The sequence below is a fragment of the Equus quagga genome, chromosome 9 (assembly GCF_021613505.1).
Source record: "Equus quagga isolate Etosha38 chromosome 9, UCLA_HA_Equagga_1.0, whole genome shotgun sequence".
Classification (NCBI taxonomy): domain Eukaryota; kingdom Metazoa; phylum Chordata; class Mammalia; order Perissodactyla; family Equidae; genus Equus; species Equus quagga.
In genome coordinates this window covers 66,559,675-66,573,956 of record NC_060275.1, presented here as the reverse complement: position 1 = coordinate 66,573,956, position 14,282 = coordinate 66,559,675, and the positions used below count along the sequence as shown (strand labels likewise).

Here is a 14,282-nt window from a genome sequence, read left to right as displayed (position 1 = left end):
TTGACCAGAGCCCCAAAAGGGGAGAAGGAGACGTGTCTGAGCCCACCCTCCTGTGTGACAGACAGGGCTCCGTGCCTGCTCAGGGCCGGACACTCAGAAGACTGAGCCTGCTGCGGGCCCCAGGGAAGGGTCTGCCACACTCAGCGCCTTGGTTTCCCCTCAGGCAACCGGAGGGTGTGGCCTAACAAACCCAGATGCCCAGGAAATGCCACCGGGGGCCGCGGGCAGACGCCCTGTGGGTCGGAGGCTCCCAGGCAGGCCCCTCCCACCGCAGAGCCCGCCCGCCAGAGCCTGCTCACTGTCGAAGTAGCTGGTGTCGTCCTCGGCTTCCAGCTGCGGCACGAACTCGGCTTTGTGTCGCAGCAGGCCCGCCCAGTCGAGCGCCCGGAAGAAGGGGTGCAGCTTCACCTCATGGGCGCCACCTGCGGACATGCCCACTGAGACCCGTGGACCGGCCGGGAAACTCGCACCGGGCAGGGCCGGGGAGGAGCCACGCTGGGGCTGGCCCGGGCCCGCTCCACCCCCCTGGATCTGGAGGCCCCTCCAGCTCGGGAAAGCCCGAGCCTCAGAAGGCGTCCCTCCTGGCCTCCCCACACGCCTCTACTCCAGGGAGCGGCGCCAATGGCAATGGCGTGAGAGTGTCCTGCTCCCCAGGCTCAGCCCACCTAGTCCCCTCCCCTGGCCAAGCTTCATTATGAACGGGACCCACAGTGGCTGCATAAGGGGTGGCTGCAGGAGTCTCAAACTGTCCCTTAATCATTCTCTAGGTAGCTAGGAAAACTGGGACAGTAGGATCCACTACGCTGGGCCTTTGAGGACCTTAGGACATAGTCCCTAGTACCCTTGCAGGCTCATATACTTGCTCAGCCTCAGTGGCCCCTGTCTGCACCAGACTCAGCTACCTGCTATTCCTTCAAGGTCTTGTGCTAATTCCTGGCGAACTCCTATGCATCCTTCAAAACCCCAACTCTAAGTCCCCCTCTTCCATGCAGCCTCCCAAGTAGGACTTTTGTTTAGCTCAGCCCCCATCCCACCCACCTGGGCCACACCCACACCTACACCTACATACCAGTGCCCAGTCGGTCCAGTGGGCTCTGGCGGAGCAGCCTGGTGATAAGGTCCTGGGCATCAGCTGGAAGGGCCTCATCCCCCTCTGGCCACATGATCTCATCTAAAACGAGGGGAAGGAGTGAGGGGGCAGGGACAGCCCTTCCTAGCACCTCCCGCTACCTCCCCTCACGCCTGTGCTCCAAGCCATCAGCCACCTCTGCTCCTTCAGCACACCAGGCCCCGTCCTCCCTCACAGCCTTGGCTCTGGCTGTGCCCTCTGCCCAGAGCGCCTCCCCACTTCTACCTCTGTGGCTCCCTCTCGCTCCTTCAGGCGTCTGGTCGCCCGGCCCCTGCCTCTTCCTGCTCCTTTTCCTCCGGGGCATCTTGGCCTCTGACTGTTCTCTAATTTGCTTATTTATCTTCCTCACTGGCCGTCTTGCCCTTGGCCACGTCCTCAGTGCTGGCTGGGGCCAGGCACATGGCAGGTGCCCGATCCACATGTGGCGCTGTCCCTCCCCAGCACAGGGAGGGAGATGGCTGCCCAGAGCCCAGGGGGGTCGAGACTCGAGCCCGGGGCCACGAGGGGGAACGCACCACTGACCACCTGGCCAAAGAGTTCCTCGGGGGTATCTCCAAAGAAAGGCACGCAGCCCACCAGGAATTCATAGAGGACGACACCCATGGCCCACCAGTCCACCGGCTTCCCGTAGCCCTGGCGGAAGATGACCTCAGGGGCGATGTACTCAGGCGTCCCGCACACCTGGGCAGAGGCAGAGGGAAACTGAGCACAGCTCCCAGCCAGGGAAGGCAGGGTGAGAATTGTGAGGGGTAGTTTAGTTTCCAGTTTTTGCTGCAAAGTCTCCCCAGGCCCAGGGTCAGGCTCCAGATGGCGGGAGGTGGCCCCAAGCCCCGCCCGTCCACACACCTGCTTGTCCACGAATTCCCTTGTGTCCTTCTCGATGTGGCCCTCATAGAGGTTGGTGGCCATGCTCATGAGCCCGATCTTGGACAGGCCGAAGTCGGTCAGCTTGATGTGGCCGAGCGAGGTGATGAGCAGGCTGTGGGCAGGCGGGGGTGCGCTCAGGGCGGGGGACCCGAGGCGCTGGGCCCCTCCTGCTGCCCCAGAACTTGCTCACTGGAGGCCCCGCCCAGGGTAGCAGAGAGCCCTTCCTCTGCACGGCCCATTACAGAAAGAACCAAAGGGGCTTGGGCAGCACTGCACATTTGGCAAACGTCTTTGTGCACCTACTGGGTGCATCTGGTGTTGCTAGGAAGCACCTACTGTATACTCCACCATGTAAAAATAAATTTCCTGAAATCACGGCATCTCCCCACTGTGTGTTTAACATCTCCTGAACACCTGCTGGGGGGTCTCCAGGATATTTTTGCACACGCCTCCACTATTTTGACAAATTAAACACTTTGAGAGCACCTATTGTTTACTTCCGTTGTTGAAAAATAAAATGTGTGGAGCACCTGCTATGTACAGAAATGTTTCTGTGTACCTCACGGGTGCACGCATCTTTTAAACTCGCCCGCCGACCACAGACGCTGCCGCTCACGGTTCCCCATGAGCTTCAGCAGACACACGTCTTGTTAAGCGATAGAAGCATCTGCACCGTCTGTATAAAGCCATATTTGCACTAATGGGTACACCTGCCACTGAAAAATAAGTTTCTGGAGAGCTCACTGTGTACATCCAAGTTGTCTGATGAGCCATTTATTTGGTACCTACTGTGTACCTCGACTCAATAAAGAAACAATTCTGTACACCTATTATACACACCCTCTGTTTTGCAAAAATAAGGCATGTTTCTTGAACAACCACTGCATATACCAGCAGTTGAAGAAAACATTCATTTCTTGAATGCTGACTATATCTGCTATTCAAAAATTTTTTTCTGGGGCCGGCCTGGTGGCGCAGTGGTTAAGTGTGCACATTCCAATTTGGCGGCCCAGAGTCCTCCGGTTCGGATCCCGGCTGCGGACATGGCTCCACTTGGCACATCATGCTGTGGCAGGCATCCCATGCATAAAGTAGAGGAAGATAGGCATGGATGTTAGCTCAGGGCCAGTCTTCCTCAGCAAAAAGAGGAGGACTGGCAGATGTTAGCTCAGGGCTAATCTTCCTCATAAAAAAACCTTTTTTTCTTTCTTACAAATGAAATGCCTGGGATTTACTTCAAATCCTCCAGCTGTAGGGACAACGGGGACAGGGAGGAAGCCGGCCTGGCCGAGCGCTGGGAGCTGTGGAGTCTGAGTGTGGCACGGGGCACGGTGCCCTTCTGTCAGGCTGGCCTGAGCAGCCCACACTCACACGTTCAGGTTCCCATCCCAGGAACCACGGATCCGACCTGAGCGGAGACAGGGTCTTGCCGAGGTGACCAGCAGAGGTCAGACTGGAGACAGCGGGCCCTCATCCGATAGGACTGCTGTCCTCACGCCAAGCGGCAGCCTGGACATGGATGTGCACGCAGGGAGAAGGCCACGTGAGGACGAGGGCCACGCTGCCACAGCCGAGGAAGCACCCCAAGCAGGGAGAGGGGCCTGGAGACGTCCTTCCCCGGCACCTTGGGGGCAGTGTGGCCCTGCTGACACCTTGGCCTTGGGCCTCTGGCCTCCAGAGCTGTGTGAGCCCACAGTCCACAGCACCTCGTCACGGAGCCCTACCGGACTAACACGCCTGCTCTCGACTTTTGGTGTATTTGAAATTTTCCAAAGTGAAAAGGAAAAAATATGTTTCTTGAGCACCTACTGTGTGTGCCTATCCCTCCCTCAACCCTTCAGGGCCAGACAGCTTCCTGTGCCATCTGCGCACAAGGGCCTGGAGCTTGGGAGGGGCAGGTTCTGCCCTGGGGTTTGACCCAAGACCCTCGGAAGACCCGCCCCACTCCAGGATGATCCACAGAGGCTTGATGAGCACAGAGTGTCCTCAGAGTGTACACCACAGGCCCAGGTATACAGCAAGTGCCAAATACATATTTGCTTTAGCTTTTTTTTCTTTTGCTGAGGAAGATTCACCCCTAGCTGACATCTGTGCCAGTCTTCCTCTATTTTCTGTGTGGGACACCGCCACAGCATGGCTTGAGTGGAGCAGGTCTGCGCCTAGGATCTGAACACGTGAACCCAGGCGACCAAAGCGGAGCGTGTGATTTTAACCACTACACCACCAGGCTGGCCTCTGCTTTGTTTTCTAACCTACTCACAAACTACAAGATGGCCCCAAAACAGGCAGGGCTCTTAACACCCATGTTTACGTCGCTGCATGGCAAGTCCCTGAGAAACGTGTGGTTCTTGCCTTGTATCCAGGGGGCACTTAATATACGGGCAGCCCTTACCTCTGTACACAGCAGGTGCTCAATAAATGCAGGTGCCAGTGCTCTGACTATTACATAGGTTACAAAGCATAAGAAATTGTTCACAGTCACACTTGTGTCTCCCAGTTACCCACAGAGGACCTGGCATGCAGTAGGTGCTCACTAGACACTAGAACAAAATAAATATCCCAAAGCTCTCAATAAACACGTTCTCTTCCTTTGTTCCCCGCACTAACACACAGCAGGTGCTCAAGACATGCACAGTCCTTGCTTCACACCCCAGCCTCGTAAGTGCATGTTCTCTCCCCTTGGGTGGCAGCAGCTCTGTGAGCGCTCGGTCCCTCCCCCGCGCAGTTAGCGCACCCTAAGTGCACCTTCTCTCTCTGCCTGGCAGACCTTCCCCTGCCGCAGCAGACGCCCATTAAGTAGCTGCTCTCCCCTGTGCACACCAGATGCTCAACACGCACAGGCTCCCTGCTGTCCTGCCAGCAGGTGCCCCATGACTCCAGCGGCATCCAGACAGGCGGGGCTCCAGCCCTGCCCCACCCCGGGCCCCGCCCCGCGGCCCCGGCCCCGCCCTCCAGGGCCCCGCCCCACCCCTGGGCCCCGCCCCGCGGAGGCCACAAGCCCGCTCACTTGTCAGGCTTGAGGTCCCGGTGGACAATGCCGTAGTTGTGCAGGTATTCGAGCGCCAGCACCGTCTCGGCGAAGTACATGCGGGCCATGTCCACGGGCAGCGGGCCCATGTTCTTCAGGAGCGTGGCACAGTCGCCACCTGCGGGGGGCAGACACTCACAGAGGCCGCCGGCTCTACAGCCACGCCCAGTGCCAAGGCACCCTCCCTCGCCTGGTGCAAAGTGTCCCCAGTCTGTCCTGAATCAGGTGGGGAACGGGGCAGGGCGGCAGCTTTGCGAACGCAGCCCTTTCCCTGGACACAGCTGGTGCCTTCTCAGTGTAGGCTCCCTCTCCCCGCGCGGCAGCACCTCGGTCTCTGCCCTTCCCTGAAGGTGGGGCTCCTTCCTTAACTGCAAACCCGATCCTGGGGCTCCAACCATCCTGGCCCTTCCGACCTCACTTCTAGCTCCAGGCTTCCGCCTACCAGCACCCCTGTCTAGGATGTCCTTCCTTTCCCTGTCCCAGACGGTGCCATCCTCACACTCCTCTTCGGGCTTCCCCAGCCCCTACCTCCCAAGGCTGGGTACCCCGCCACAGACTGTGGGTCTCCCAGGGCAGACTGAGACCCCATGGAAGACCGAGCAGACCCCAGCTGCGTCAAAGGAGGGGCTTTTGCCTGGGTAGAGGCTGAGCTCCCCGCCGCTGGAGGCACTCGAGCCCAGTGGCCGCACCTTCCACGTACTCCATGACCATGCACAGGTGGCGCCGGGTCTCGAAGGAGCAGAACATGCAGACCACAAAGGGGTTCTCGGCGAAGGTGAGGATGTCGCGCTCTACGAAGACCTGCTGGATCTGGTTGCGCAGCATCAGGTTCTGCTTGTTGATCTTCTTGATGGCGAAGCGCTGCCGCGTGTCCCGGTGCCGCACCAGGTAGACAGCCCTGGGGGACTCGGTGAGGCTCGAGACGAGGCCCGCAGGCACCAGCCCCAGCCCGGGCCCACGCCCACCCTGCCCGCCTTTGCCTGTGCTGCGCCCTGCACCGGGACGCCCTCTCCCACAGCAGCAGCCCCATGGGTTGAAGCTGCCCTTCCTCGTGTCACATCAACGAGCACAGCCGGCCCCTCGGCTGCTCGTTTCTTTGCAGCAGATTGGGACCCGTCAGCTCAAAGGCCGCTGGCAGCGACCCCAGAGACCGGCGCTCAGCCCTTAGATCCCGCGGGTCCGCGCGGCCGTGATACTGCACTGAACGTCGCCCGGCCGCAGACAAGACGCACCCCGGGCCGAAGACCCCAGGCGCTGCTGCCCCACGGACTGTCTGACCCGGAGCCTGCCCTGCTGCGGCGTGCCACCCCGGGCCGCAGCAGCCCCTTTGCCGCCCCTCTCCCACCCCACGCAGACCCACGACAGCTCGCTGCCCGCTACCGCCACCATGTGGTCTTCCTCAGCCCAGACACCCTGGGCCGGGGCAGGGAAGGGCCTGCGGTGGGCGAGCCGGGGAGGGCGCCTCCACTGACCTCTGCAGGCCTCCATTTCCCTGTCCGCACATTCAGGGGCTGCCGGGGCCTCAGCCATCCCCTCGGCATCTGAGAAATGGGTCTGTGGGGGACCCGAGGACTCACCCGTATGCCCCGTTGCTAATGAGTTTGATGGTCTCGAAGTCACTCTCGCAAGGCTTCCTCCGTGAAGGGCCGACCAGGGCGCGGCTCTGCAGGGCGGGAGGGGCTCAGGATCCTGCGCCCCACACAGCGGGCCGGGCTCCTCCCGCCTCCGAGTTCCAGCCATCGGTCCTGGCGCCTGATGCTACTTCCTCGCTCTAAACTTCTCAAACTCAGCTTCCAAGTTTCTGAGCTTTTACTCAAGCCCCATCTTCCTTCCAGAAAACTCACACACATCCTACACAACTCCTCTTTCCAGTGCCCCCTCCAGCCCTGCCCCACTCAAGCTCCACAGCAGGGCAGTCTGACTTGCCTCCACCTTCTCCCCAAAGTCACAGGCATCTATTAAGCACCTACTATGTGCAAACCCTCAGCAAACCCGGCCACTCCCATGGCCGCCTGGTCTACCTTGAAAAGAACAAGACAGGTGGAGGCGCCAAAGCTCAGTAACTCACCTCTGGGGACTCAGGCGCAGGTGGCTGTCCTCCATCCTCGAGGTGACTCAGAGGCACCATTTCTGCAAGATGCAGGAGGCGCCTTGAATGGGACCTCCATGCCCTGCCCTTCCATCACCCAGAGATTTCCAGAGGCCTCCAGGGCCCATCCTGGGCTGGGGACACAGGGCCTCCCTTGACCAGCTCTTGTGATGCTGTCACTGACTCCCTACTGTGTCCAGGTCTCCGCCAGACCCAGCAGGCTGGACTGAGCAATAACTGAGGAACCTTCTAGAAGGGCTGGTGGGAAGCCCAGGCTCCAGATTGCTCAGCCGCCATCCTGGCTCCGAGCCTCGGGCATATGGCATGAGCTGTGACGCACGCCCTCTGGGTCTTGGCTCCTAACATCCTCCTCAGCTCAGGTCATGGCCGGGAGGAGCCCCCTCATTTTCTGGCCCCAGGGCTTTGCAGAGGGGCGGCCCCAAGAGAACAGCCAGCGAACCGTGATGGTGGCAGTGAAGCCAGTGTCTCGTGGTCACGGAGCACGGCTGGAACGGGAGTGAAGGAGACCCAGGTTCGAATACAGCCCCTCTGCCCTCAGTGGGTCTCCCCCAGGGTGCCAGACAGATGATCTGCCCCCACAGACTCAGCTGCCACCTGCCTGGACCCTTCCTGCTTCCTCTGACACCCAGAGCCACCCACAGTGCCACCCGCGTTATCTTCCCTGAATAGACAGGAAGACAGTGGCGGCCACACGGCCAGTCCACCAGCGGTGTGGCCTCAGCACACCTGGGTCTGAACCCCTGCTCCTCTGCCCGGAGCCTCAGTCTCTCCAGCTTTAAATGGGGACAATGGCAGTCTGGTCCCAGGGTCAACACAGCACTTGGTGGACACTGGCCACTGTGGCTGGGCCCTGCTGCCCCTCTGCCTCCCGCCACTCCAGCCACAGCCCAGCTTACTGCTCCGACACCCCAGGCACAGTCTCCCCTCAGGCCCTTTGCTATTCCTGCTGGTCACCCTCTCGCTCCTCCAGCCCCAGCATGAATGTCCTCTCTTCCCAGCCTCCCCGACTGCCCCCGGACGGGGCCAGGCCCAAGCTCCGTCTCCCCGAGAGCCGCATCTCGGTGCCCTGTCCCGGCTGTCTGGGGGAGCGCCGACCTGTGCGGCCGCGCCCACACTGCCCTGTCCCATCTGAGTCCACCTCCTGGGCCATGTCACGTGAAACGGGGACAGCGCTCTGTGAATGTGCAGGACCATGCGAAGCCACTGTTAATGGTGGTCCCCTGGCATCCTGGCCCATCTCGACTTGCTGTTTGAGGCTCCAAGACTCTAGCAGCTCAGGGCACCCGACTGCCCAGCCGCTGACCCCAGAATCCTGGGGACATCCCCACAATGGCCCGCAGGTGGCTGAGGGCCAGGCCGCAGAGTGCAGAGGACAGCATGGCGGCTCTGGAGTCGGATGTGCCTGGGCTGGAATCTTACCCCACCCTGGCCTCCCCTCGGTCCCCTCTCTCTGCCGCCCTGACCCAGCCTTCCCTGGTTCTCCTCTTTCCGCCACCCTGCCCCAGCTCACCCTCACAGGGATCCTTTGCCAGGCCTAGCTGCCCGATGATGTACCGTGGCAGGTCTGTCTTGATGCCCTGGTCCTCGCGGGCCTGGCCCTCAGCAGCCTCCAGCAGGTGGTAAAACTCCTCAGGATCAAACTCCTGGGGGTGCAGAGGGGCACATCAGCCGGGCCTTGGTGCCACCTCAGGGCCTTTGCACATGCCATTCCCTCTGCCTGGAGCACCCTCACCAGGAGCTCCAACTTGTCCCCTGGGTCTCAGCTCCTAGTCCCTCCTCCAAGAAGCCTGCCCCAGCCTGGCGGCACCCTGTGTCCCTCTGAAAGTTCTATACGATGGGAACTGTCTCTTGTATCCCAGCAGAATCACTGAGGACCTGCTCTCAGCTCTGCCGCGACCCCGCACCCAGCCATGTGTGAAGAGACGCACCAGGCACTCGAGGAGCCTCGCCGGCCGCGAGATAATGATCAGTAGCTTCCGGACCAGCTGGACGATGAAGCCGACCTCCTCACTGTCCGAGCGCTCGTGGGCCTGGGGGCGGGCGGGTGGGGCGTCACCCACAGGCCCCACCCCGCCTACCCGGAGCCCCCAGCCCCGAGCCCCCACGCACGTCCTGCAGCAGCCTCTCCAGCTTCTCCTGCATCTCCAGGAAGTAGCGAGAGGTGACGAGTGCCTCGCGCGACTTGGCCAGGCAGTCGCGGGCCAGCTCGGTGATCTGGTGATGGATGAAGCCCAGGACGCCGTCGGCCAGCGCCAGCCGGGCGCCAGGTGAGAAGGCTGCGAGGAAGTCCTGCAACCGGCCCTCCATCTGCGCCGTGGCCTGGGCGGGGGAGGGGACAGGCAGCCCGCGGTCACTGGACGGGCGGGGGGCGCAACATGCCCAGGTGGGGCGGGAGGGACAGCTGGGGAGAGACAGGATGTGATGCTGGGCCGAGGAGGTTGGAGGACTCAGGGAGCCACATGCGCAGACGGTGGGGGGGCGTCTGAGACAAAAAGGCAGTGAAAGGCAGAAACGGACAGAACGATGGAGGCGGGACACAGCCAAGAAGAGAGAGCATGCCCGTCTGTCCCACAGAGAGGGACAGCAAGGTGGAGGGAGGAAGGCCAGCCCAGCGCTGGCACAGCCCACCTTGGGGAACCTCTCCCGGTACACATGATTCATCATGACGATCTCGTTGTCGAAGGTCCCCGTCGTGCGTCCCGGGCTGAAAGGGGGATGGTTGGCTTGTGACATGGGACGTAAAACCCAGCACAGGGGAGGGGGGCTGGGCCAGGGCTGAGGGCTAAGGGCCAGAGGACAGGCTCGGGCAGGGTCAGGGACAGAGTGGAGAAGGAGCCCCGGCATGGGTCCCAAAGCAACCCAGAAGGGCTGGGGCCAGAGGTCGAGGCCCACCTGAGGCTGCGGGAGCGGGGGCGCAGGCGGGGTGAGCAGTGGCCACCCTCCTCATCAGCCATACTCTCTGAGCTGCGGAAATGCTTGGACAGGAAGCACAGTTCGTCTGCTGTCGGCTGGAAAGGAAGCTGGTGGAGGCGCTCCCGGGAGGATGAGCTCGACTAGCAGGAGGGGTGTCAGGGCCACAGTTAGTGCCACAGCCAGGACTCCAGGATCACCCCTCAATGCCCAGGCTGCCTGCAGGTCATCAGACAGTAACACTCTCCTGCCTGGCTCCTATGCATTCCTCAAAACCCCAGCTCTGATGCCCTTTCCTCCAGGAAGCCCTCCCTGCCTGCTCCCTTGGCAGACCTGCTCTGTCCAGGTCCTGATCCCACAGGCTGGAGATATCTGTGTATCCCAGGCTGGGGGCTCCTTGCGGCTGAGGCTAAGTCCTCTCAGGGACCTCCACATTGCCCAGAATGGGGCAGAGAGGGAGAAGCCAAGATGTGTGCTGACTAGACAATTATCAGATACTTTGGGAAAAAACAAACACACGCCCCTGCCACCTCGTGCCCGCCCACCAACTTGGGACTGTGGGTACCGAGACAGTGGAGCTGGGCGTGTTGGTTCCATAGCCAGAAGACGGGAGGGATGCGAGGGACCATCTTCTGCCGTCGGCCCTGGAGAGGACAGCCAGAAGAGCTGGAAGGAAGGCATGGTGCCCGCAGGGTGTGGGGACAAAGGGCGGACCCTGTGGCTGGCTGATTCTGGCCCCACTACAGGAAGGACCTTCTCCAAGGCCAAGAACAGGGATTCAGCGTGAGCAAGTCCACCACACGTTTCCTTCTCGTCCTTCCATGCCTCCTCCAGGAAGTCCTCCCTGACTCCAGCTGCCAGCGCATCCCTCGTCAAGGTTGTGACCTCTCTGAGCCTCGGCTGCTGAGGTACACGCTGGCTGCCCCGCAGTCAGAGAACTCCCCAAGGGCCAAAGTCCAGCGTCCTGTCCCTCACCCCTCAGCAGAGGGCATGGCACACAGCAGGTGCTCAATAAATGTCGTTGAACGAATAAGTGACATTTAAATGCCCGGCACATAACAGATCCTCCACCAGCTCTTGTGAAGTGAATTAATGACTTTTAGTGAACCAGTGACTCTTACCCAGGCCATGCCCCCCGCCTCCTCCCCAAGGACACGTACAGACTGGCTGTCCACCGGGGATGTGGCTACAGAAGGCACGCGGGGGGTGGGCGCCAGAGGGAGAGAGCACGCAGGGTGGGGCCGGGAGGGAGAAGGTGAGTGAGGAGGCAGGTCGGGCCACCATGCAGGCCGCGACCACTCACCTCCGGGCGAAGGGGAAGCTGACAGCCGATACAGCCGAGAAGTTCCGAGGACTCTCCAGCGGGCTGCTGCCTGCTGAGGAAGTGGAGGGGAAACTGAGTCAGCGGAGCGGAGACAGGGCACCACGCCACCCGCCTGCTTCAGCGCTCACCGGTGGGGACCGACAGAGGCGACAGGGGCCGGGAAAGGGTCGGTGAGGGCGTTCCTACCACCAGGCTCTTGCGGCTCCCGCTGCGGCAGCTGTAGGGGGAGGCAGTGACAAGGTCAGGAGGGCCCAGGCCCTGGGCTCAGAGGGCCGCGTGCTCAGGCCGGAGCACATATGTGGCTGTGGGGTGGGCCAAGCACCTGGCACGACCCCCCTCTCTGCTCCCCCGGACTTGTCCCCAGCCCCTGGCCCAGTCTTCAAGGCCCGTTATTAGGACCACTGCTCTTACTGCTCCCATCAGCGGCGGCACGAAGCACTGCCATCCCCCTGCTGGACGCTGACACGGCTGCAGGCTGTTCTGCTCTCCCTCTCAACCCCACACCTGTCCCCATGCGGGCTGCTACCAGGGGCACCAGCAAATAACGCAGAGGATGGAGAGGACTTCCAAGCCCACATGGGGCTTGGGCAGGCCCCCACTCCATTCCATGCCCCTTTCCCAGGGCCACTGACCCAATCTCTTGGCAACCTCCCTCCCCAAGATCCCCCTAAAATGCCAGCCTGACCCTTAACAACCCTGAAGTCGACATCCTTGACAGCTGGGTCCCGTCCTTCCTGTTCCAAACTCCTCCCACACATGTTCCTCCCTCGATCCCGGCTCTCTTCAGGCTGCCAGACCCCTGGCCCAGGCCAGTCCCACCCTTCCCCAGCTTCTCCCACCTGCGCCCTGGCCCAGGCCCCGGCCCAGGCAGAGGGAAGTTAGGAGCACATTGTCCCCTCCCACCCCCCAGAGCCGTCGCCCAGCAACAGCTCCGCTTGCTCGACAAGTGCATCAGCCCACACGCCCCAGCCGCCAACGCAGCTCAGCCGCGGGAGACGGGGACCAGCTACGGGAGGGAAGCCAGAACCGCGGGCCTCACAGGGCCGGGAAGGCTGTCCCAGGCAGAAAGCACAGTGCAGGCCACGGCGTGGGAGGTACGGTCAGCTAACGACCCAGGCGACAAGGCGGCAGGGAGGAGGTTGTCCATGGCTCCATGTGCAGCTGCCTCACTGAGCCTCGGTTTCTCTACCTGATTCCCTTGTGAAGTGCTGGGAAGATTCGGCGAAACCCATACACAGCGCTCAGCTTCAGGCCTGGCACCCGGTACGGATGTTGACATCTTTCTCCCAACCAGGCTCACAGAGCCTGGCACGCACGGTGGGAGGGCAGGCAGTGCCTCCCAGTGAATGACATCCCGGCCATTTGCCAATCCCAACAAGCCCAGAGGTGGCAGACCAGCTGCACCCACTTCCCAGCCTGGGAAACTGAGACCACAGATGTCAACAGCCACAGGGACTGTCCTCTAGTCTGAGGTACAGAAGCAAAAGTGAAACCCACAGGTTCCTGCAAAACTTCCTGCCCACCCCCTACACACACCCGCCAGCCCTACATCCTCTCCCAGCCCGCACCCGACTCCTCGGCCCCAGGCTGCACCCACTGCATCATTTTCCACTTCCAGCTGCATTTAGGAAAAACACTTGGCCATCTCTCTTGCTTTCAGGAGGGGCCTTCTTGAAAACGACGAAATCTGAGATCTCAAAGGGGACCAGGCATGATCTGTTCACTTCCCAAGACTATTCACTGGGCCCTGCCTGGAGGAGGCCCAGGACCCTGAGAAGCTGCAGGGCCATTCAATAACCACTGGTGTGGTCAACAGAAAATGAGAACCTGACAAGAAAGAGGAGCCAGAGACCAGCTTCTGGCACCCAATTCCTGAGGTGTCCATGAGCCCTTTTAGCTCCCCAGGATCTGGGAGAAGAGTCTAAGCCCTGGACTGAGCACTCAAGGCCCTTCAGCAGCTGGTCCCACCACCCAGCCTTCGCCTGTGCTCCCCTCTGGGAATGCTCCAGGCCAGCACCGATGAGACACCCAAGCACAGAAAGGTTAAGAAACTGCCTGAGGTCACACAGTCTGGCATGGCTGAGCTGGAATTTGAACCCAGATCCGGTAGAGCCCACAGCCCTTGCTTAGCCTCTCTGCTTTTCAGAAGGGGAAACTGAGACTCCAAGAGTCTTTGCTCTGGGTTAAACACCGGGATTTGTGCTCCTGACACCCACGTGCAGTCAGCCTTCTGCAACAAATATTTGCTTCTGAACCAACATTTCCGCTGACTGGGCCCCGGGGACAGAACAGCCTCAGTTTTTCCACAAAGCTCCTCCCCAGGTCTGTCCAGCCCCAGAGATCCAGGTTCGAATCCTGACTCGGTCCCAATTCCCCGCTGCCTCTGTCACCACCCCGACTGCGACTCCGACAGACAGACACCCCGGTCCGGGTAACGAGAGGCAAAAGGAGAGTGCCTGGGACCCCAAGGGATCCCTCGACCCCAGAGCGCGCTCCCCCTTCCCCTCCCGCCGCGCACAGTGGCCCTCGCCACGCCGCCGGGACGCACTTCTGGCAACTCGTGTCTGCTGGCCGGCCGCCGCGCCTCTGCCCGCGCGGGGCCCCTACCTCTTGGAGCGCTGCAGCAGCGCGCCCTTGGCCAGGCGGCTCCGGTGGCCGGGCGCCGCCACTGCCGTCCAGTAACTGGGGTCGGACATCCTGCTTCCCTTTGTGCCGCCGCCGCCGCCCGAGGCCCGGGAGGCGCGGGGGCGCAGCCGGCGGCGGCGGGGCGCGAACCCCCGCAGCGGGACCGGCCCGGGAGCCCGGCGGAACGGGGCGGGGGGGGCGCCGCCGGGCCGGGGTCGCGGCGAGGAGGAAACGCGCGCCCGGGGCGCCGCCGGGAACCCCGCCCAGGCGCGCGCGGGGGCGGGGCCTG

The 14,282-nt window shown here is 61.8% G+C and overlaps 1 protein-coding gene across 11 annotated transcripts in view; it reads right to left on the bottom strand.

Annotated features, from left to right (window-relative positions):
• Window positions 1–14,282, bottom strand: part of MAST3 (microtubule associated serine/threonine kinase 3) — a 35,580-nt gene that overhangs the window by 8,075 nt on the left and 13,223 nt on the right. For 6 of the 11 annotated variants that reach the window (XM_046672131.1, XM_046672123.1, XM_046672127.1 and 3 more), the window contains 16 exons: window positions 11,497–11,585; window positions 11,348–11,420; window positions 10,610–10,688; window positions 10,027–10,187; window positions 9,763–9,838; window positions 9,244–9,453; window positions 9,063–9,164; window positions 8,645–8,777; window positions 7,093–7,154; window positions 6,602–6,687; window positions 5,714–5,922; window positions 5,004–5,142; window positions 1,976–2,108; window positions 1,645–1,810; window positions 1,070–1,171; window positions 300–422 (listed from right to left, as the gene is read on the bottom strand). In XM_046672131.1, the coding sequence (XP_046528087.1) occupies window positions 300–422; window positions 1,070–1,171; window positions 1,645–1,810; window positions 1,976–2,108; window positions 5,004–5,142; window positions 5,714–5,922; window positions 6,602–6,687; window positions 7,093–7,154; window positions 8,645–8,777; window positions 9,063–9,164; window positions 9,244–9,453; window positions 9,763–9,838; window positions 10,027–10,187; window positions 10,610–10,688; window positions 11,348–11,420; window positions 11,497–11,585 (1,943 nt within the window). Of the gene's footprint in view, window positions 1–299; window positions 423–1,069; window positions 1,172–1,644; window positions 1,811–1,975; window positions 2,109–5,003; window positions 5,143–5,713; window positions 5,923–6,601; window positions 6,688–7,092; window positions 7,155–8,644; window positions 8,778–9,062; window positions 9,165–9,243; window positions 9,454–9,762; window positions 9,839–10,026; window positions 10,188–10,609; window positions 10,689–11,347; window positions 11,421–11,496; window positions 11,586–13,975; window positions 14,236–14,282 lie in introns of those variants that run through there. The other 5 variants (XM_046672132.1, XM_046672124.1, XM_046672126.1 and 2 more) reach the window with 3 other exon arrangements.